This window comes from Pezoporus flaviventris, unplaced genomic scaffold (genome assembly GCF_033815535.1).
Source record: "Pezoporus flaviventris isolate CSIRO_AGI_PZ_B2104156 unplaced genomic scaffold, CSIRO_AGI_Pfla_v1 ptg000013l, whole genome shotgun sequence".
Taxonomy (NCBI): domain Eukaryota; kingdom Metazoa; phylum Chordata; class Aves; order Psittaciformes; family Psittacidae; genus Pezoporus; species Pezoporus flaviventris.
The window spans coordinates 7601203-7625083 of NW_026892561.1; the positions used below are offsets into that span (position 1 = coordinate 7601203).

Sequence of the window (23881 nt, forward strand, 5' to 3'; positions counted from 1 at the left end):
GAATCAAATGCCCAAAGCATTACAGTAAAAGAACAGTGAACAAAATCACTGGGACAAGTCTCTTCAGGTCGCCGAGCTTCAGTTCCCTTCCTAAGGGAGCTGGAGTAGCACTGCCCAGCTCTGGAAATGGATTTGGCATCTACAGCTGGAAAGTGCCAGGTTTTATCATTCTCATATTTCCACTAGGCTGCTGCTTACACTTCCAGTGCTACAGGCATTAAATAAAAAAACACAGCAGTCCAATGGGTTTAACACCCTTGTACCCTTAATGCTATGAGCTCTCAAATAATGCATGCATAGGTACAATGTCACATTCACTCGTTCGCGCTGGAGTCTCAACAACAGGTCATCAAGTAGGACAGATTCTAGAGGTCCCACTTCAAAGGTGGAGGCTTCAGAGCTGCAGGCTTTTCTTTCCCTACAGAGGCAGGCAAGGACAAGACCTACCCAACAGATCATGATACAAGTCCCCAGCACACCCTTTTAAAGAAGCAAGGATGGTAAAAAAGTTGTTGAAAAAGACCTAAACAGCTGGTGCCTGTGTAGTTTAACTGCCCAGCAGCTGAACTCTGCCATCACACAGTCGAGCTCTGATGGCCCTCTCTGTGATACAGCAGTTTGTCTTTTAGTGACACGACAGCAAGTCAATCCAACCCCTATCTCTTATCACTGTATCAGTTAAGGTTGCATTTTTGGGAACTCCTTCAGCTGTCGTTGACTCCAGCTGATTGTGTGGTAAAGCTTCACAAAGACCGTGTGATTGTACGTGCATACATATCTGTTGCTACTGTGCTAAAGTATATGTAACTATGGTTTGCCTAATTATTGGCAATTGGAAGATACGGAGTATCTACCTGCCCTCTTGCAGCACACACATTAATATTTCATAAGTTCAACACTCACCATCGCTGGCCCATTTAGAAAACTCCGGTGTTATTCGGGTACTGGGTGTGCCACCACTGAAAGAGAAAAGGGCAGAATGTTAAAGGTTGGACATGGAAAGTTCTGCTGCTCAGGAAAAGCTACCCCTTCCACCCAGCAGTTCTCTCTCAATACTTCTATCCATCAGTCTAGGCTTCAAAATGTGAGCAGTTGTCTGCTCCAGGTGTTTTTGTGCTAATCCACATTCTGCGACCTCTGCTGAATCACATGGGGATAGTGATGTTAACTGAAGGCCTGGGATTCAGAGAGCATCTGTGACCTAAGGCTCGTTTTTGAATACACAATTTCAAAGATGAAAACCTTACTCTGAAAACCCTACTTGTGAACAGAAATCCTCAGTGCTGCAATAGCTTCTCCCTTTAAGAATAACTTTACACCTTCATAAGCCCCATCTTTTCCATCTTCCCATCTGAAGAACAGCAGCGCTGAAGTGCAGACAACTCAAAACCCTGTCTATTCACTTGCAAGCCAGCAAGAGACTGTGAGAGAAAGGAATCTTCTGAGCAGGCTGCACACCTGTGGCTGTATAACATTTTGGCTCTATGTGCTAGGACAGTTGCACTCAAAAGGTAACACAGGCTCATGCTCCATAGCATCAGCTACCCTACTGTGTTTCTACAAAACCCTGGCAATTTCAAAGTGCTTTTACAAGCAGCATCACCTCTCCTGTTTTAGAGATGGGCAGACAAGCTCATACAGGAGACGTGCAAGGACACTGCCCAAACAGTGAAGCAATGTATTAGGTGCAAGCCACATGAAGGCACTTGGTCTCTTGGCCTCAGGACCTCAGCTGTCTCACCAAGCACTATGCGTCCACAGTCACTCACAAGGGATACCCAGATATCCTCCTGCTACAATACCACTGTCCTGGCTGTGAAAGAGTTCCAGCATCTTTGAGGCCCTGTCTATGGACCAGCATGGTTAGCAAAGTATACAACAGACCAGTGGTTTGGATCCAGTGTGGCAAATGCCACTTTTCTATGGAGTGGAACCTAATTTTGAACTAGTGTTTGTGACAGGCTAAGCAGTAAGAAAACTTCATTTCACTGCTCTATCAATCACTTCAACCTTGACCTCACAAGATCACCCCGTGAAAGAGACAGAGGGATAATTTAAGCCCTGTTTTATGCAGGGCAGAGGGCTTAGAAAGCAATCCTAGCTCCGTGTTAAGACTCATTTTATTTGCCTGAAAGCCGCCCCAGGCACCCAGAATACTGGCTGCCTACATTCTCCACATATGTATGTGGGCAGAGGACACATCCTTCCCCAACACCAGAATCAAACGCAGAAGGACTAGTCTGCATGCCTCACAACATACAATATGATGTAATGAAATCATACCCTGGGTGCCAGACTCCAAATGTGCTAAACATGATTCAGCCAGCATCACATTATACTACTAAGAAGCCACACTTCATCGTGAAGCAAGTTGATGCATAAAGTATTAGTACAACACAGTTTCTCCATCGCCAGAATTCACCTTCTGTCCAGCCCTCTTGAGGAGGAGATGGCACTGGCTGGGAAGCAGGGTGGTTAAGGGAGGGAGAGTGTACACAGAGGCTTTATAAAGTTGCATGGGCAGAATGGAGACCCACCCATCACACTATGCTTCATCTAAGTCTCTCTTGTTGCGATCCTTGCACTCGAGTGGTTGAATAAATTGAGATTCCCCCAAAAGTAATAAAAGCAAATTAGAAAGGTACAGTACTTACTTTAAAACAGCACCTCGGAGCGCTTCCCTCTCTTTGGCTTCACCTGGCTCTTCCCCAGTGCAAGGGATAACGTCTGCCTCTGTGTACCTGAACACAAGGGATTAAGGAGCATGCAGTCTTGCTGGAGATAGTGGAAAGGCTTTTGAGATGGTTAGGACACTATCTGGGATACAGAACAAATTCATTCCAACTGGAAACACCTCAAAAGAAGAGGGGCTGGTATTCATGGAGGGGCTTGCTTTTAAATTCCTGATTAAAGTCTGGTTTAGGTGGAAAGAAACAGAAAAGTCTTTTGACAGCGACATGATGCCACAGCTTTCTAGAAGGGGAAAACCAGTTCCTCAACCTCTGCAAGCCTACCTTGCACAATTCCACTATTTCTGTTTGAGGTACAGAGATCTTTTACCAGCTAAGAGTTGGGGCTTCAGTCTTAAAGGCCGGTACAGATTTCAATACGGTCTAATTCTATAGCTATACACTCCCCCTCATCACAGCTAAGTCAATGTCTACCTAATACCCTTGCATGAATGCCTCCTTGATGGAGGAGAACTGTGTCTGAAAAGCTTGGCTCCCAGACAGAGAAGCTCCCCATAACTGCCCTTAATGATTGTCCATATCTAATGAAAGGAGTGGCAGGTGAATAGTGCTTGAGATGTTTACCGCACAAAACTCCTGAAAACAAAGGATTATCTTGTGGAAAATAAACTCAATGCCTACCCATGAAGCAGGAAAAAGTACTACGTGGAAGAAACATGGATTTGCTGATCTATCTTCCTGGTTTGCTTATAAACCAGGAAGATAGATCACTAACTCTGATCTCCTATAATATCTCCTACAGACCTCTCCAACCAGGTCTGAAGTAGCACTGCATCAACAGAAAGGTCTCAAAGGGGGTAACTGAGAATTCCTCCTCTTTCAAATAACATGGTAACTGGAGAAGGCTGTGTCATTTCCAGTAGGGCTGGACACAGACTATCCACCAATACCCAGGACGTGCTGTAGGAAAGCTAGCTGAAGATGCATCTCTAAATTCCCTCTCAGTAAGAGCCTTTCAAAAATGATACTGTGCTTTCCCGTATTCAAGTGTGTCGTCTCCATCCACATCCAAGTCAGCGTCGCTGTCTGGATTCTCCTTGCCACTGCACATGATAAACCCAGAACCTGGAAGAAAATAAACCACATGGATGAGCATTTGAATTAGAGATGAAGCGTACAAGATCTCCTAAGCATGGTGCAACAGCACCAGTCTGCAGGCTGTCCTTACTCTTAACAGCCTCACAAAAGGTATCATCTCCAAAGGCTGCAAAAGAACAATCTTTAGGAGACTGCAGAGAAAGCACTCACAGAAATGCTCTAACTTCATGTATTTTATGCTCTAAAATGCCCCTCAACACTGACATTTTTGCTCTCCACGAGTTACTTTAAAGCTGATGGCACTGGCAGGCTCTCTCAAAGGCAGAAAAAAACAGAAGCAAAATAGGGAAGACTGGTTTTTCAGAGAAGTGGTTAATACAAAAACTGCATAACTAACAGGTAAGAGAAGGCTATAGGGACCGCTGGAATTAGTCCTTAACTCAGCTGCAAAGGGCAAGCAGAGACTAAAATACAATCAGAAACGCCATTTTATTTTTTAAATGCATTTAATCATGGCTTAGATTTTTACAATACAAAAACATATAAGAATGGGAAACCTGTTTCTAGGAGAGAGGAAGAAATAAAATAAAACCCAGAAAGCCTCCACAGTCACCAACAGCTCCTTACAAGTACTTCAGTGAGTAAATTCCAGTGCAAGTCAAAAAGAGTCCTGCACTTCCAACATAGGTGGATCAGGCACAAGACCAGTCCCAACTAAAGCTTTAACAGTTCCATCCGAGACTGAACTGTTTAACACTTGCCAGTTTCTAAAACCTTACACATTTACTTTGGTTCTCAAGCATTTTGTAGTCTGTTTTACTGCTGATAGTAACCAGGCTTCTTTTTCTTGAATTGGTGTGCAAACACTGACAAAGATGAACCTTCGCATGGTATTTACTGCCTTAGGTTTATTAATAGAAGGGAAACTAATTTACTCTTTTACTCTTTAGATCTCTCTTTATGAGGTCTAATACTGGATATGCTCTCTCCCATGAGACTGGAAATTAAACATCTCCTGAAACCTAGGGTGGTGTAAGGTCCTCATTTGTGTTCTATTCTGCAGCAGATCTAAGCTGTTTGGGGATAGAAGCTAAGCAGGCAGAAATTTGCTCACTCCGGCTGCCTCCAGTACCTTCCTTCACTTAGCACCCCACTGTCCAGGCAGCAGACCTGGACACCTGGCTCACAGCAGGTAGCTGGTGGAGCCTGAAGGACCTGGCACATCCAGATGGCTGGTAACTTACCTATGTCTGTGACTAGACCAGGAGCACATCTCACCTGCAGACAGGTAGATGTAGTCCTGGCTTTGCACATATTCCCCACAGGGGTTACATTTCTGCACTTCGAATGTGGTTCTGAATGGACACAACAGGCTAAAATTAATCTAGAAGCACTGAATATAAGATGCATATCCAAAGAATGAGGACATTCCCAAGCATTAGGATAGCTCTTTTAGTGCTACAGATGTCGAAGTCTGTTCATCCCACTGGGCTCTCAACAACAGACTTACATAAGCTTGTGCTGCCAGCTGTAAACTTGCACTTTCCTAGCCCAGAATAGTGAGCGATATATCTAACAGCCTACATCTGTGTAGAGAGCAGGGCAAGGCGAAGGTCTCATTTCCAAGGACACCATGCAGGCACAGTTCTTTACTGTCACTCTCCAGGAACGGATGCTCTCACTGATTCATTAAGCCCCCAATAAAATTTGTTTATATGGATTTGATATTTCTCTTCCCTGAATATAAAGAAGGCCCTTAACGAGTGATAACCGTAGCATGGCAATGATTTTAAGACTAACCTTTCCCTAGAAGCATAAACTACCTTTTACTTCAAAGTAATTGCCAGCCTTAATCTTGAGCAGAGGTAACACGATGAGCATTGACAATGCAGCATCCACCATCTGTGCCAGGTACTGCAGGAGCCACACTTGTAGGTCAGCTCTGGGGTGTCACTGGGGCAGCTGTCACCTAGCAGGCCCCTTAATAAAGCACTTCACATACTGGCTGCATGCTGCCAGCCAACACATGTCATGAGCTGCAATGGCTTATCTAGTAAATCTTGACTCCTTCAGTTCATCACAATGCTTGGGAGAAGATTTAGAGGAGCAAGAGAGACCTGTCAAAGAAGCTGGATAGTCTTTCAAAGCTGCCTCAAGTCACAGTGGGTGATGGCGTGGTAATTTACAGGCATGGCATTTAACCTTCAGTAACACCATCCCCTGCACCTGGCATTACTTTAGCCCATCACTTCTCAAAGGCCATAAACTTTGGACACACAGGTCTTCATTTTTCTTGTAACTGCAGGAAACACAAATCATGCAAAGCTGGAGCTGTGACTTGGCCAGTCCCAGAGGTGATCTGAACCTTAGCCAGACAATGAATACTTGGAACAAGTGCCTTGAGGAGAGTGAAGGTGTCCAAAAGAATGAGTGTAAGTGGGACCGCTCCCCATGTCTCTCCATCTGCAAGGATGCCAAGCATACATCAAATATGCACCTTTCCATCAATTTTGTTTCCAAATGACTCAAGCCAACTAGTGGTTTATGGTTAGAGCTTAAGAAGAGAAGATCTGCTTACTGTGATACAGTTTACAAATATTGAAGTATGTTGAATTCAGAATCCTGGTGTCCTTGCTCTCAAAACCTTTGTACTTAAGAAAATCCCTTTTAAGTCTGAAAGGAAAATATTCCAGAGCTTTTGCTGAATCTAAGTCTCTAATGGGAATCACTGCATTGCCACAGAATCCTCTCCTCTCTACACAGGGAGTGCACAGCGATGGGTTTAGGCAGTTATGTGTTACAGTGACAGATACAACTGGGATGACCTGAAAGAGCATTTCAGTCATAAAGGAGGTGTAGCAGAGAAGTTCATAGGTTAAGATGAGGGACAGGAGAAGGGTACATTTTCTTTCCTGATCAAATGCGGACTCCCAGGCCAGCAGCTAAAGGAAACCACAATAAGATGATCCAACTCTTAGATTTTTGCCAAATATGGATTTCTTCTTAACATGACCAAGTGCAGTCCACTGCAACATGGTAAAAACAAAGTGATTCAGAAAGTGTATGCTAACTGCTGACCAAAGGAACCTCTGCAAACCCAGAAAAGACTTTGAATATAAGTGGGGCTATCAGTTTTAGGACTTCAGAGGCTGCTTTACAAAAAAAAGGGGAAAAAACCCTCCACAAAATATGTTTCTGATGTGAATCAAAAGGTCCATGAATCGCAGTACTGCCCCTGCACACAAGAGAACAGCAAAGAGGATGCAAAGCTCAGTCCAGCATCACCTGCAGAGTGAATGGCCTGCCACTGGCATCCTAATGCCCCTTCATCTGCAGCAGGGCCGAGGGATGGATTTTGAGGCCAGTTCCAGTGGCCTGGGGTTTAGTGCCACAATTTCGACCTGACCCTCCTTGTCTAACTTCTTGGGATGCCTCCATGCACAAAGCCAGTGAAAACACCCAGGCAGCTGTTCAAATATTTGACGTCTGAACTGCTTGACATTATTCATTTATCTCAGGCTCATTCAAACCAGATTTCTGGAAAAGTGCTGTTATAAATGGATTAAGAGGACCACTAAATGCAAGGAAGGCCTGACAGGATCACACCTGCTTCTCACTAACTCAGCCCAAGTGTAAAGAGGGCTCACAACTTCCAGCTCCTGCCAGTAGTGTATGCTGCCATCCAGGAGCAAGGAAAATGTGAGATGGATTGCAGAGGATGTCGAGCAGAATAAAATTGCCTCTGCAATAGCATTGTTTTGGACCTACCAGAGGAGAATGGGAGCTTCCAGAAGACCCCCTACCATTACACTTGAGTGATCTGCAATTCAATAGTGTGTACTGGGAACAGAGAAGGGTTCCTCCAGCAAGGCTCAGCTTCTGAAGGTCATGCAATAATTCCGAGCCATCAGCAATGCTGCCTAGAGTGGACCTCTGAAGCCACTGCTACTATCCAGAGGTCAACGCTCGGGACCAGAACTTTATCCCAACGTGTTAATAAACTGAAATCCGACAACTGAATGTTGTGTGTTTGACCTAGAAATTTACAGGAGACTGTTATTTCACAGAAACAGCTGCAACTCTTACAAGGAGAGATGTCACCTAAGGCCTGAGGAATGTAATTCCACATGTGAATGTGAAAACACTGCTTTCAGATGAAAAAAGAATACACCAAAATGCAGGCTCTCCTGTATCTTTCCCTTTCCTTGTTGAAGAAATCTTTGCTCTTGCTGTGCATTTGTTAGGAAGCAACCACTTGTCATACACTGCCAGCCCCGATACAATTAGCCTCCTGACGCTAAAGCAGCACAATCCTCTGACAGTCTTAATCCCAGCTGCCTCCTTAAGGTCCAGACAAACAGGAGTGAGCAGGCAGGTCAGATGCTGGGGCCATTAAGCAGAGAAAAAACAAAGTTACAGCTCTGTCTCCAATCCCCATTGCTCTTGTAGCCAGGTGCTCTGACAAGCAATTCCAACACCGGTATTGAGTGGCACCTCTATAAACCCTGTGACAGTTTGGGAGACAAACTCACCCATCAATCAGAATGTACCTATCAAGATCACTTACCTAGAGCGCCCAGCCACCCTCCAGCACTGTGTACACAGCTTTGCTTGGGCTGGCCTTAGAGCAGTCTGTCTGAGCACCAGTTCAAGGTAGTTTCTGAAAAATTTAGGTACTCTACACAAGCAACAGTGATTCTGAAATACTGACTCAAGAGGTCTGAAGAGCAGGAAAAATTCACATGCCTTTTCACCACTGTCAGGCTGCAGGCACTACAGCAATTGGCTGAGCTTGTAGGAGACTGGAAAACACTTCCCACTTTCTATTAATAATGGCTGGAGATAAATCTCATCAGGAATCACTTTATTCCCCCTAGGTTGTCACAGCACTTTTCTTTTTCCTAAGCCATCCCCTGTGCCTAAACATCCTCTTTGACCTCTGCTCTGCTTCTCAAAACTCTCTTCCTTTGTGCAGTCCCCCTGATGACTGGCCAATTCAACACCTCTCAAGTGAATGGTGGCTCAAGCTAAGATCGAGAGTCATTAACGTTATATATAAGCAGATTCACAGAACAGATAAAAGGGCCTCACATTCAAGTCCCTTGTTTCCCCCATCACATGCAGTGGCAGATGGTCAAAGTGACAACATATGCTGCTTCAGGTGTTGGCAGCACTGCTGGCTCCTGTGCAGACATGAGCTCACAGGGAGACTAGCAGCCTCAGGACTTGAAAAGTGAGACAACCACACCAGTGCAGACTCAAAAGGCCATAGGCACATTTCATCAGCACAGGTAGGAAGGCTGTGCCCCACCTCTGATCCTCAACTCATTCCTGGGTCGATAAATCAGGTCTGGAGGCAAACTCTTCAGTAGACATTTGACTGTCACTTCAAACAAGAACAAGGAACAAAACAAAGATGCTAGTGTTATTATTTGCACCATTGTTATGAAGCAGCTACTAGCTGCTGCTCACGCAGAGGAACAAATTCATCTGTATAATTAGTGTTTCTCCTGTTTGGCTCCCAAGGAATTGGGGGAGTGTCAAATCTATACTGGAAATAATTCTGGAAACTCAGAATTTTGTGTAAATTCTGTAAGTGGGTCTAAATCCAAATCCATTTTGGGGGCATGCAGCTCTGCTGGGGCCTGTTTTGGCTGGGAAGGGGCATTCGTTCTGCTTGCAGGTAATTTACACATGTTCAGGAAAGAAGAAAAAAGCCTCCCATAAATCTCCAGCACTGCAGCCTTTGCTAATTACACTCCTTGCAGTGACCCCCTCCTGCACAACCTCCCTTTCCAGCACGTTCACTCTATTTTCTTAACAAAATGTCACTCGTTGGCTTCTTGGAGAGTAAAAACAACGAAGGCAATAAAAGTAGTTTATGCAGACACACGGCCAGGCCTCACACACTTCCCAAGAACGGCTCTAAACTGGGTTTATTTCATCAGCTGCTGAAGTATCCCCAACTAGTGCTAAGAAGACAAGGCGGCACGGATGCTGTTTCATTTTAAAAGGCTTTTGGGAAGAAAGGGAAAGCCATTAGGGATTCTTGAAAACAAGCGGAAAGCAGAGATGATGCCACGCTGAACAGGAGTCTTGCTACAGATCTATAACACAACCTCAGCCATTATTTTTGGGACAGTGAAATTGTTCCCCCGTTTGTTTTCCTAGCACAAACAGGGATAGAATAGTTCTTCTGGTGACTTTCCTAGCCTGTTGCAAGAAAAATGACATTCAGAGGCTATCAAAAGCTGCTTACAGGGCAACAGTTTTATTTCTCTTGAGCCAGAACCTTTTCAAGCAAAACAGTGACTTACCTGGAAAACCGAGACCCAACTGTGCCATTACAGCGTACACCGGGAAGAGCAGATGCACCCATCTGATGCATCTATTAGCTCCCACAGAGGCACAAAGAGGCTGCCAGAGACCTGACTGCTTACCAGTGTCTTGGATGCTTACAGTGATCTCTGCTAACAGATCAGAGGAACAGCTGCCTTTAAGGAAAGGGGCCATATAATTTTATGACCATTAACATCATTTTGCAGCAGTATGCTGAACAAAGGGCAGGCCAGCTCTGTTGTACAGGGTAAGAGCCAGCTGCTGCAGGGCTTGGGGAAGAGGCTTCCCCACCCTTCACAGCACCATGGAGTATTCCAGAGATTTCTTTAATGCCTCTCCATAATCCATCAGGTACAGACTGTGGCTAGAGGGGAAAACGCACTCAGACCAAAGGTCTGATCTGGTGTGGCCATTCATGCATGGCTGCCTCCTAGAGCTTCACGCTAGTGTGATGCACTAAGGTGAGAACAGTCTCACTTCTATCTCAAAGGCTGCTCTTCAAAACCCAGTGCTAGAGTACAAAAGCAACAGCAACAGCCACGGTCTTTGCAGCTACAGCTCCTTTTCCACAGCCAGGGAAAGGTGGATCTGAAAGCTTTTGTTCCCCTGGGGAGAGGGTGGAAACAAACAAAAAAGGAAGAGGGAGAATTAAAGTAATCTTGAATCACTAAGCAGATTCACATCACTGGATCAATAAGCACCACTGACAGGGATCACAGGAATGTCGCAACTTTGCCAATAATAAAGCAGCACAGCAGAGCTTGGAGGATGACTTTTCTAAGGCAGCGGAGCATGAAGCAGCAGGGCTGGTGAACAGCTGAAAGTGACACCCTGGCTTACAGTGGGCTACGGCCTGCGGTGGGGCTCGATGCAGTTTGCTTTAAATAATGATGAGCACAGAGATTGTATTCGTGAGGGAGAGGCAGCCAAGGACTGGAAAAAACAAGGGCTAAATTTCACAGGCCAAACCCATGCGCTTTTCCCCCCAAACTAATTCTTTTCTAGGTTGGAAAGAAGAAAGAAAAATCAGTGCTAATTTAATCAATTGATCAGCCTATTGATTGCAAAACTGGAGCTGCTAGTTAGCCATGTGCTGTAATGCCCTCAACTCTGAAACCACAAAACACACCATTGATTTCTTCACTTCCAGCTCCAAAATGAGAAATAAACCTGGGCTTTCAGCGGAAAAGCAACTTCTTCATCCTGGGAGAAGATGCAAGCAAAGAAGAAGAGACGCCAGGAAACAGGGACAGCGCATCTTGTGAGGTTCAAACTGAAATTAGTTACAGATGCAGTCATGGTGTCTTGTGTAAACTCTATCGATTGGGTGGCTGACAGTCTTGGGAGCCTCCATACTAGGACAATCAATCCGGCTGCAGTGTCACCTGCCACTTTGCTGAACAGTTGACAATGCAATTATCCAGTGTGGAGGCAGGGAGTTGGCGTGTGTCAAACGCAGTTAGCCACTTTCCGGGCACTACTCGATAATGCGTTTCACCGCCGAGTGTAAGAGACGACATGTGGAGACAGGAGCTGTTTAGAGCCATTGAGACCCACGCTCCCTTTTTCCTTTAGAAAAATCTCCCTGCCCCTGACTTAACAACTGTATTCTAAAATGCTATTAAAATCACGTCAATCAACTATTGTGTGCTTAAGGCTGAAGTTTGACCTGAGTGTCCAAGAAGTAGGTTTCAGTTGTAGCAAAACTGCAGATATGCCGGGGGAAACAAATAATTATCAAATGACTTCTTAAAGCCTGAGATTCTCAAAACCAGAGCAGACACACCACTAGAAAAATGGACTGCAGAGAGCAGGCAAGCAAATGCAGCAGATGGGAATGGAAGATCTTATGCTGAATGTCTAAGACCCGAGAAGTTCAAACGGATGCTGCCAACTTGGTATTCAGTTTCAAAAAACTGAATAGTTTCAGGTGCTGTTCCTGCTCCCTTACTCCCCCTGCCAATTTCCGAGGTGTTACAACTACACTTTCTGTTTGCTTGCTTTATTTTACCTCCTTGCCCTGCTCCTGGGTGACACACATCCCTTTTCCTAACTCAAGTTATGATACATAATACTGCCAAGTGGAGAGAATTCCCCTTCCTCCAGCAGAAAAACTTTCCCTACTTAGAGTGGCTGTCAGAATTACATAAATCAAACAGCAAGGTTTAGTTGACTGTGCTCCCTTCAGCTAATGCATTCTGGCAGTCTGAGCACAAAAATTAGGTTCTTACATTTTTACATGTGTTCAAGTTAAGGAAAATGTTCTACCAACAATCAGGACTTTTAAAGGCAATAAACAAAATGCTTTTTTTGTTTGCAACTACAGTGATTTTTGCTTTGCCAAGTCCCATTGATTACTTTGTGCTCCAAAATGAAGAAAATGCTGTTCCTTGAAGCAGTATATGAACTTTAAACACACAGGATATCAAGCACCATCTATATGGTGGGTCCTGCTGGCTTTTGTACGTGAGGTATAAAGTAATTCTGAATCTCTTTCTTTTTAAATCACACGCTATTCTCATCTGGTTTTCCTGCTCACTAAAGTCAACTTCTGAAATTAATATATAGTACAGTACCCAAGAGATCTTTATTAGCCACAGAATCTCTCACATTCTGTATGTGGGTACAAACCACAGAAGACATGCAAGTATAGCCTATTTGATTATTGCATCTAACACTATGTAAGCAGATGTGTTAGCATTTTAGGTCAAGTATTACCTTATGGACAAGTACTTGCTCTCAAAGGAGAGAGGTGCAAACATTAAGGAGTGGTTGGGCTACTCCATCAGACCAGTAAAAAGTACCATCCTTCAGCCACAGGGAGATTACCCAGGATTACCACCATTATACACAAGGGCTGAGGTAAGGCATACAAGTCCTCTGGGACTCAGCAGCCTGCTAAAGAGGGGTATAAGGCACAGAACAAGCACTTGAGAAACATGAAATTTATACATCTCACCCACCTGAAAGCTTAGAGCAGGTAGAAGTGACCAGCAGAAAGTAGCAGCCCAAATAAGGAAAAGCTGTAAAGCCAAGAAGGATGCTCAAACATATAGATGTATTCACCTTAGAGACTAAGCTACAAGGGATGCTGACACTGGAAACATGACAAAGAAAGGCACTGAACTGAGCTCTTGCTAAGTGGAAGGAAGAGTAGAATTTCATTATGGCAAAGATTTCCTATACTCTTGCATCCAAGCTGAAGTTTGCTTCAGCCTGCCAGGGTAAAATGAATGAATTCTGACTCATCTATACAGAAATAGGGATGATTCTATTTACTAGACCGTTCTTCCAAAAAGCCTGAATATGCCAGTGACATCTTCTATATCCCACACAGTCTCTTAGGAGAAGTCACACTGTTCAGCTTAAATACTTTTGCTGAATTTGAGTAGATCAATTTACAGCCTCTTAGTATGATCTTAAATGCAGCCTGAACCTCCTGGCATGGAAAAATTGAAAGTCTCCTTACCTCCTGATGCTTTTCTACACACCTCCTTATATATTATCTAAAAAAGAGGGCACAGCTGGCTAGGGGTCATTCTAGAGCAAAACTTTAAAGCTGTGTTGCCAGCTTTGCTAGTATCTTTATAGCATTAGAGAAGATGCCTCTACACTTCAGTTTCCACATACGTGTCAAACACTGATGTTTGTGGAGTTCTCTTGTAGAGTTTGATGTTCACAGAACTGCACTGAGAAGTGCAACTGAGTTTTCCTCTATTTGGAGCTTTCTGCCAGGCAGTTACCAGGCACAAGCAAAGCCACTGCTGCTGAGGCAGGAGACTTGGAAAGCATCTACTGAGATTTTGAAGACAGGACCTCACACTTGAAAGCATGCTTCTAATGCTGCATGTACTTAGAAGGAGAAGAAATGGTGAGAGCTTACAGCTATTGCCCCAGTGCTCTTCCTTGGACAACTAATCCATGCTGGACAAAAGCTGGCCTACAGCATTTGCTGCCCAAACTGAAGAACATCTTGATTCTGCAGAGACAGAAAGTCAACAGTGGGAATGCAGACATCCACTGCAAACTTTTAGATATTCTAATACAGTCCCACTTTCCAGGCAGCTGCCCTAATGGTACATGCCATGAGAGCCAATGCAGATGGGCACCCAAGTATAACTGCGGTTTGTTACAGCTTATGAGGCTTTACTATGTCCTTCTATGCATTTGCTAAGTCTTGCTGTTCTTTTCCCTTCGTAAGACATTAATGAACAGATACAAGCCCTCTGCCAGCTTGGGAGGAGGGCAGCATGGAGAAATAAAGAGAAACTTCAGAGTTAAGTAATCCCTGTGTGTTTCTCCTTCGTCAAGAGTATCACAATCTATCAGACAGATCCTGTCATGTTGATCTTTCTTAGAAAGCATCCTTCCCTGAAAATGCCCTGCTTACCATTCTAACATTTTCAAAGTCTTTCTCTCTTCTGTGTTACTTTTGATGAAACTGATCTGCTGAAAGAAAGAGAGACCCACAAGAGCAGTGGTGACCAGCTTGCTAGTGCACCCAGAGGAAGGCTTTTTGGTGGGGGAGCTGGAGGGGAGAAGATGGGGACAGGGTGGGTAGAGAGAACTTAGCTGAAGTTCTTCTATTCTTTCATATCTAAAGAGGACAGCAATCTCTGTTCTATCAGATCGTGCGGCTCGTGCTTTAAATGGTACTTGCTGCCAGCTTGCTTTCCCTGTCTCTCTCCCTTTGAAGCAGACTGGACAGCTTCCTCAAGCTGGCGTTATCACTCCCTCTAACCACTCTTGGCAGGCAATCTAATTCCCCCTGAAAAGGTCACCGCCATTTTAACTGCCTTTCAATCACATTAAGCACGCTGCCGCTCGTGCTCAGAGCACTGCGCCTGCAGCTCTCCTGACTGAGGTGCGATCGATAAACTGACATCCCGTCCCCCCACCCCATCCGCTTCTCGCCTTCTTCCCCTCTCCTGGACAAGCCCAGAATGGAGGGCAAGAAACCAAGTGACCAAATCCTCTCCTCAAATCCAAAGCAACAGAAGGGAGCCGCTAACCTGGCATTTACTAATCTTTGTCCCATCTGCTAAGAAACAGAAGGGTGCAAGCATCCCCCCCGCCTTCCCTAGACCTACAGAGGCAGCGACTTCACAGGACCGTTTGCTTAGGCACCGGTCCAGACACCTTTGAAGCTGTGTTACAAAGACCCAGCCTCCCTCAAGCTTCCCTCAATGCAATCATTACTGTTATCTCTCCCCCCCCCCCCCCTTTTTTCTGCAGTTACGAGTTATGTGTTCCACCCATCGATCCCTGTGTAAGACACTGTTTTAAGTCCTCTTGCCTTTTGACTGTGCTAAGCCGTTTAAGAGATGACAGCGGCTTCTATCAGTGCGAAGCTGATGTGATTCTTTTCAGATAAAGCACTTTTTTTTTCACTCCCCCCTCCCTTTCCCTTCTTTCAAGTAAGAGACATACACACAAAAAGAGACACTGAATCTTTCAAAGGGGAAAAAAAACCCTTTTGAACTTCCCTCAGGAATTCTTTAAAAGGATAACCTTACAGTGTAAACACTGAGGGTAACGTGCATCCATTCTGGAGAGGAACAGAAGAATTGCTACAAATATGTTGAGCATTAAAAGAAAACATCAGAGAGGAAGCCACTTGATGCTTTCACTTGCGAAGCCTTGCTGGCTTCCTAAACACAGAAACTCATTAGACAAAGATGGCATGAAATAATCCTCTGCAACAAAGAGCTTCAGAGAGGGATGACTCAGAGACATGGGGATAGATGGTTACTGAATGTTCAGGTTATTTCAAGAGAAATTTTAGTCTTGTGACACTGGACTGAGACAGGGAAATATTTCATTATTATAACTGTATAGCTTTTCACTTTGAAGCACAAGCTTGATTCAAGCAGCACCTGGTATTTCATGCTGGTAGCCTTCTGCACCTATCCTAAACAGAAGCAAGAACTCTCCTACTACAAACCCCTACTTCAAGCAGAACCTCTGCTGAAACAAAGTGGTTTCAAATCCTAGATAACTGCCAATAATCTTCATTTACACCCTGCATTCTTCCAGTTTTGGGTCAGCAGATTAAGTGATAGGAAATTATCTTGTAAGAAGCCAGGGGGACAGGTAGATGTACCAAGTATTTCCTGACTGAATGCCTCCATCAAACCCAACAGCTTAAGAAACAACATACGGATCCCTGCACTTCTCAGTTACGCCATGCTCCTGCTTGCTGCCATCTCCTGTCCTTTCCACCTGCTGCCTCAAGTATGCCAAACCGTGTGCTTTGGCTCTGCTTCCCTAGACCTGACTGAGGATTTGCAGCTCTAATACAAACAACAGAATTTCCACCTTGTAAGCCAGCCCCATAGGTGACAGGAGCAAGATTTCCCTGCGAGTGCTTTGGAAGCAAGAAAAAGCCATCCTAGGAACCACATAACTGAGAGTTTCAGCCTGTGATTGCTCCTAAGGATTAGACCACCTTCCAAAACATCTGAGCAGGGCTCTTCATTTCTCTGACCTTCCTGTTTTCAAGAAGAAAAAAAAAACCCAACCTTATCCCACATGAGAGCCTGGCAGGATCTTTCATATAATTAGCAAAGAGTTTGCCTCACTTTGAGAGCGATATGAACTTTGTACATTAATGAGAAGTGATAAAAAGAAGAAGCCAGGACCTGTGTTAAGTTTGAGTCACTTCTGCAATGCTGCCCAACGGTCTGGCCGATTCATGTGATACATGCTGGCCACCGCATCCTGCTCCCCCTTTGCCCAGCTGTGACATCTCCTCAAAGCAACACACCATTAAAACCAAAATTAATGAGACACACGGCCATCTATTTTCCCCTCCGGTTTTATGTATTTCCCCATGTCATCTCTTTAGACACCGGTGACATCGCTGCAGCCTGGCAAAGGCTGTCTGGCATTATAAAAGGCCTTCGATTTCCACATCGCTGCTACTTCACAGCAAAGGGAACAGAGCCAAATACAAAGCCCCGGGTGACAGGGGTTAACGAGGGCCTTGCCAACTCCAGACAAAGCAGTTTTAAGCATTGGAAAGCATCTCCAAAACGTTGTGCTGTGCTTCCGGGCTTTAAATTAAGAATTCTGTCCCTAAAACAAGGCAAGAGCCAACACTGGCAGAGAAAGGGACAGTCACCTTTAAGGTTACCTGAGAGTGCACAAAGCAGGCCTGACTGATGGAGACCTCTCAATGCCAGCAGCCAGAGACAATACAAAAACCACAAAAGGGAGCATAAAAACGTGTGACTTGCTTAAACAGAAACAAGAAGCAATCAGTGAACTACAGGAGATTCCAGCTTTGCTATGGCAAATATTACAGAAACTTCTTGCAGAGTAGGTAGGTACCTTGCAGATATTAACTGGTCATCCCAAAATACTAGGTAGAAAGTTGGTGGCACAAAGCTCCCCTGTTTAGGGAAGAGGACACCTCTCTAGAGGTCCTCTGCTGTTGAATCTGTCCTAGCTGTTGAACCCAGCTGCCAGCAGAGGTGTGCTCCAGAGGAGGAACGGCAGAGAGAACCGTATGTACTAGGGACCTGCTAGCCCCTCAGGTGGAGTCATCTCTTCAGCAGTGGCTCTGCTACCAAAAGCAGCACAAGGAGGATGTTCCTCACGACAAATGCTACCAGGAGGTTCCTGCGCTTGCAAGCTGATCTACAGACACCTTTCATCCAGCACCACAAAGGAAAAGTGTCTAATCCAAAAGCCTTCTCATCAGGGTAATTACAGAGGGTTTTTGAACCACATCTAGTTGTGCTCTACTCTTCTGCTAGTCTTCTGATACCCCACACTTCCTGATGGAAGCAGGGCTATTTCTAACTATGAAACACAGAAATACCTGTCCGTGCATGGTGCAGCCATCTAGCTTAGGTTACAGCCCTGACTGATGCTAGAACCTGTCTAACTTCTGGTGTAGGAAAGCAGCTGATCTATACAACACAAACTAACCCTTTTGAGAATTCCTTAAAATAAGGAAGAAAACGCAAAAAGGAGCAAGTACTTTGAATTTACACAGCCTAATCACATCAATTAGACATTTTAACCACCTGAAGCTTCATCTGAAAGAGCATCTCCATATAGCAGAAGCAATATGAAAGCTTCAGATCACACTTTTCACTTAACTCAAAACCATCTGGGAACATTAACTAGGTGAAGGCAGCACAATATCCATACCAAAGCAGGCAGAATATTGTGCTTTCAAACTCAGATGTTTATTGGGGGTGAAGGAAAAAGCCATGAATGAGAAAAAAGGGGCAGAAATTAACTAAGTAGCTTTATCTAATCAGGACTAGCAGTGACAACAATAGGGGCATGCAGACGTCCCATGCTTCACCATGGATTGTAGTGACTGTACTACCTAAGTGTCTAGGTAGGGTCATGGTCTAAGACCTTGCATGGTCTCATCAGGTTACGTACAGATGCAACTTTCCATGTGGGTACAAAAAACAGTTAAGGTAGATATGGCTACAGACACAGCGACAGCGTGAGCTTCACTGGGAAGCCTTTAAAACCCAAAGAAGCTGCTCCTGCACCTCTGTGCTCCTGATCATCTGCTCTGCTACAACCCAGCTACAATTTAATTTCAGAGGAAGGTAAGAGCAGATCAGGAGTGCCAGGCTGTCACTGAGCACACAGCTGGCTTTTAAGTCCAACTCCTTATGTAGTAGCCTTTCCCCTTGAGATATTTTAAATTAAAATCCAAGCTGATATAAGAAGAGATCACATCCCATCCTCTTTATTGAACCGAGGGAGCCAGCGTTCCTCCTCTCATTAGGCATGCGCTACGTGGATTGCTTGCAAGAGACTCTCCTTAGTGCCAGAGGTTCATGCCAATGAACAGTTTAGTAAATCCTCCTCTTCGAGGCCAAAGGGCTGAGTGTAAGAAAGGGGCCAGCTTTCTAGCTAAAATTACATTCACCAATAAAGCTCACGAGAGGTCAAATTTTGCCATAACTCACTCTCTCCACAGTAACTGATTTCCCCGTCACTGGGGAAGGAGCAGAAGAAGGAGGAAAAATAAAATGTGTTTGTCTGGGAGCCCTAAGGGCTTGCAGTGCTGCAGGTGCAGAGCAGGTTCCTGGATTCTCATTTATCAACCTTAAAAGGGATGGAGTGATAAATGCACAACTGGCCCTTTAATATTTTATGCAGGTGCTAAAGCGACTTAGCTGTCACCTTCAATACATCACCAGAGGCCGATACACCAGCTTTCGTCACTCCAGGCTGGGAATTTTTACAGTTTCATTTCTATTTCCCTCTCTTCATATATTTCCACCTATTTCTTACTACGTGTAACATGTAAGAAGCTATTTTCCCCAAACGATCTCCCCATTCTATCCATTCCTACTCATTCCCTCTTCAGACACATTTCTCAAGCAAGAAATAGCACCACGCTTTTTGTTCAACATTTGCACAAATTTTGACTCTCATCATTCAAGAGAGGCAGAAAGCTGGAATCACTTTACATTCTGGCAAAGGCTGAAGGTCCCACCCTTTGTGAAAGGCGAATCTCTAGCTCCCTCCCTTTAAAGACAGGCAATGATCAATTTCCACAGTAGAATAATTTACAAGGGCCCCCAAAACACTAGCGCACCTCGAAATCCTCCCTCCAGGAGAGTAGTAGCCCGTATCCTCTTCTGCCCACACCATTCATACTCTTCGAATCGGTTGCCGTTCTCGTTCTCAATGTCCACAGAGTCATCCTCAGTCATGCATGAACCTTCTCTCTGCAAAGGGTAAAGCAGAGGCATATTGTTGAGATGCAGGAAATAGCTCTTTGGGGTTAACAACTCATGGTGGAATGGAGAAGAAAAGCTGGACTGCTCCCAAGTACAGAGTGGACAGCAGACATCTACTCCCACTCCCATTCCCAATGATCTCAATCTAGAAGTAAATGGGTGCTGGAAGAACGCGACAACCTTAAGATTAAAACAAGTTGAGAGGTTCACGATATTTACACATGGAAGTTTAAGCTCTGGTTCCTATACCAATGCTGGTGTGCATTTCAACATGCATTCCCCTGCCTTTCATGCACAACAACCCTGCCATGTAAAGTACAAATTCCTTTGATCCCCAGCAGGAATGTTCTCCTATACCATAATTTTTGGGGCACACTGAGCAAAAGACCCCTCTCTTTACACCATGCACCTCTTGAGGCAACAAGCGTGAATAGGTTTTTATCTCTACTGTGGGCTTTTCCTGAGAAACAAGCACAGAAAGCCCTATGACAACTCTCTCCCTCCCCTAGGGCTCGTTCTTTCCTTTCAATCTTTGGGATGAACAGCAAGAGAATGGCTCTGTTCAAATGCACTTCCTGGAGTTAAGGTGGTCATGCAACATTTACAAATGCCAGTCTGTTACAAAAGAACCCAACAAAAAAAATAATTTTAATATTGTTAAAGGCAGAGATCAGAAAGAAATCTTCCTGCTGTGCTACACAGGAAGCATGAAGTCCTACAAAAGGCATCATAAACTTCAATAGCTCTACCTTCACAGCCTGCAACTCAAGACTTCAGTAACAGCGAAAGGGTGCATGAAGAAAGAAAGTTACTAATGCAACACAGGAGAAAAATCCAGAAAAATCCATCTTCCAAGACAAAGAGAAGTGACTACACAGGTCTTAGTGAGACAGTTAGTATTGCCTGCAAGCTCAGCAGTGTTAGTTTTTGCCCCGTGTTAGGTCAACTGCAGACAAAGCTGGGAGTAGGGAGAAGGGAATGGCAGCTGGCGATCCTGCTGCGCCTCTACCTTTGCAAGGCATTGTTCCACATGCCTACTCATCTCCTCCTCGGATCCTGACAGAGGTCGGCTGCAGAGGGGACATACCTGCCCTTCGTCTTGCTTCCTCCGTTTCATTTTTCCAATCCGAGCTGCATGGAGAAACCAGGAAAAGAAAACAAACAAAAAACAGGAAAGGAAGACATGTCAAGTTTGTAGTTCCACTCTGCTATTTGCTCAGCTCCAAATAAACCCTTAGCAGAAATGGTAAGATTTCACACCAGAAAACCCCTATTCTGACCTCTGTGAACAGTACAGTGTTACTTAGCACTTTCCAGATTAAATCTGTAACCCATGGCTGAGAACAGCCCAATTTCAGAAAGGCAGCTACTCATGATTTAATAACTAGGAGAGGAAATACCTGCTGCACATCCCAGGTAAGTTAGTCAAATGGTTAAATTCTTTCTCTTGGAAGCCTGAAATTGTCTTCAAAGTTGAGTGACCAAGCCACTGAATCCTGTTCTGGATTTTGCCTTCTAAGTCTTGAGCCCCATCCACTGACACATCTATTCCCTATGTAAGAACTTGCTTAGACTGCAGAAGGATGATGTAGCACCTGAAAAGCCCCGGAGAAGGTATTTAAGAGTCACTTCCAGGACCACCGAGTCTCCTGTACACCCTGAATAATTTCTTCCCAGAACACATTTCTTCCCAATCACAAGTCAGAGCAGCATCTCAGTAGCAGGTAACATTTACAGAGAGGAAAGATCTTTGCTGTGAAAAATGCAGCACCTATGCTCAATAGCTTCTGGCACTCTATTACTTTTATTTCACTATTTTCACACACAGGAAAACTGGGGGCTACACTGCCTTCTTGAGGGCATGCTCTGGGAAACTAACATGTCAGGAATCACAATGATTAGAAAAAGCAGCCAAGGTAGCCTGTTGCTTAATCCAATCTCTGGTTAATTTGAGGCATCGTTTAATGTGATCAAAACATCTGGAACCAAATCATTTGCATTAAAAAACTTCTGTCCTTTATTATGATGGCTTTAGGCAGGTATTACCGAATAACTCAATCACTGGCTGGAGGAAAGTCGCTGTTTAATTAATAAGGAAGGTCAAAATTCTGAATGAGAGACAAGGAAAAGCCCAAGGATAGCCCATGTGATAATGAGAGATGACACCACCAAAAAGCTGCGTTAGCCAGAAATCGTTACTGACATTGTGAGCACTGCAGCATGCTCTGAAAGCCTTCATGCCTGAATACTGAAGGATCAACAGCTCCCTGCAGCCAACAAGTCAGAGAAAGCTGCTGGAATGCCAGGAAGGGAAGGAACAGGGTACGTGAAAGTTTCTGTCAGTCACTGTTTTCTAAAGTACCTCAGTTTAGTGCATGCACATCACCAAGTGAATGATAAAGTTTCAGCTGAATACACTAACACAGACCTGAAAAGCCTCTTTTAAAGCTTTCTTTTTGCCTTCTCTGGACTCAGGACTCTATGGGTTAGGATATTCTTTCCCACAATCCAGAATGAGGAGTATTCAGCATCCCCTACACTCTCTGATGCTCCAGGATTAAGAAGGCTTCAAATTATTCCCTGGGCATTACTTTCCTTCACTGAACAAGACAGATTTGAGGAAAAATTCCCTGGAAAATAAAACTCCACTCCTGGCACCATGAAAAGGGCTCTGCAAAAGGGACATTCCTGAGATGCAACTCGAGATCAAAACGAGTGGTTTTGATACTTGGCACTTTGAACAAGAGACTCCCAAGTGAATGCACACCACTTTCATCGCTTGTCTAGATTTTCTTTGCTGAAGCTCCACAACCCTCCCTTTTATTGGGTACACCACACTGCCAGCTCCACAGCCCACCTGCCTCTCCCCACACATCAGGTACCTCAGCATTCCTACTGGGGTATTTTAGGTTTCCCTTCCAATTTTTCTGCTTGAATCTGTTATCTCTACTGTCAGCTCCTCCTTCAGAAAGTAAACCACACGACTTCCAGTCAATACAGAAGCAAACATCATGAAGTATTATTGCTAATTTCATTGTGCCCAGATGAATTATGTTCTGCTTTAAATAAAACAATGACCCCTCAACATTTCTTGTGTGTTTTCTCTCCCCTTCCTGCACCCTTTCAACATCATTTGGCCCTGTTCAGAAGTAGTCAAGAGTTAAGCCATGCTCTTTCTGGTTTGTACTTCAGTGCAGAAGGTTTCTCTCCAGTTCTGGTTTAGTGACTACATGTATCCTCCAGTACGGCTCTTCTGTGTAAGTTTAAGGATGCTCTTTCCTTGGCTCACTAACTCTACAGAGCCAGCACAAAATAGAAGGCTGGAATCAGGTATGACCTGAGTATTCTCCAGCACTCGTCTATCTGACCAGAGAAAAACATAGGAGCAAAGCCTCCTCTATGTTGATCACAGACACATCTTTCTCTTACCTCGTCTTGTTTTTAAACAGGGAAATGTAGGGAGGTAGCAGTTTAATTATTCTGGTAGGACTCCCCATGGCCAATCAATTCAGCTCAGTCAGCCTGTCTGGCAAGTTTATTGGTATTTTTAACTTTTTTACTGCTATCCTCTAGTCCATGTGCTCTAACAGTGACAAAAGGAAGATAACTTATTTTAGGTCTTGCACTGATAAATTCTTGGGACCATTTTGCCAGAACAAGCACCTGATCTGCTGTCAAAACATTGCAGAGCTGGGAACAGAACCTCACTCCACTCCAGCTCCATGCAAGACTCAGCAGACAGCCCCCATTCTTGGCTCACTTAGCTCTGCCAAGAAGCAGCCCTTTCAGTTCTAGTGCCACAAGTTAAAAAGGCCACTGGAAGAAAGAGGTGTTGGAAACAAATCCCCTGCCATTTTCATTCTGTGGTCAGCAGCAGCAGCATTGTGTCCATGGATGGTCAGGGTACCCCAGGTGACAGCAGAAACCAGGAGGGAATGCTGCAGCCTGGAAAGCACATCTGAAGCAGCGCTGTCCCTGCCCAACTCAACATGCAACCAGGCTATCACTTCCAATCAGTGCAGAAGGGAC

At 44.5% G+C, this 23881-nt stretch overlaps 1 protein-coding gene across 8 annotated transcripts in view; it reads right to left on the reverse strand.

Annotated features, from left to right (window-relative positions):
• RNF220 (ring finger protein 220) overlaps window positions 1-23881 on the reverse strand; it is a 224643-nt gene that overhangs the window by 29535 nt on the left and 171227 nt on the right. For 6 of the 8 annotated variants that reach the window (XM_061451452.1, XM_061451455.1, XM_061451454.1 and 3 more), the window contains 5 exons: window positions 20862-20983; window positions 19708-19840; window positions 3719-3815; window positions 2655-2741; window positions 904-959 (listed from right to left, as the gene is read on the reverse strand). In XM_061451452.1, coding sequence (XP_061307436.1) covers window positions 904-959; window positions 2655-2741; window positions 3719-3815; window positions 19708-19840; window positions 20862-20983 — 495 coding nt within the window. The remainder of the gene's footprint in view (window positions 1-903; window positions 960-2654; window positions 2742-3718; window positions 3816-19707; window positions 19841-20861; window positions 20984-23881) is intronic. The other 2 variants (XM_061451458.1, XM_061451459.1) reach the window with 1 other exon arrangement.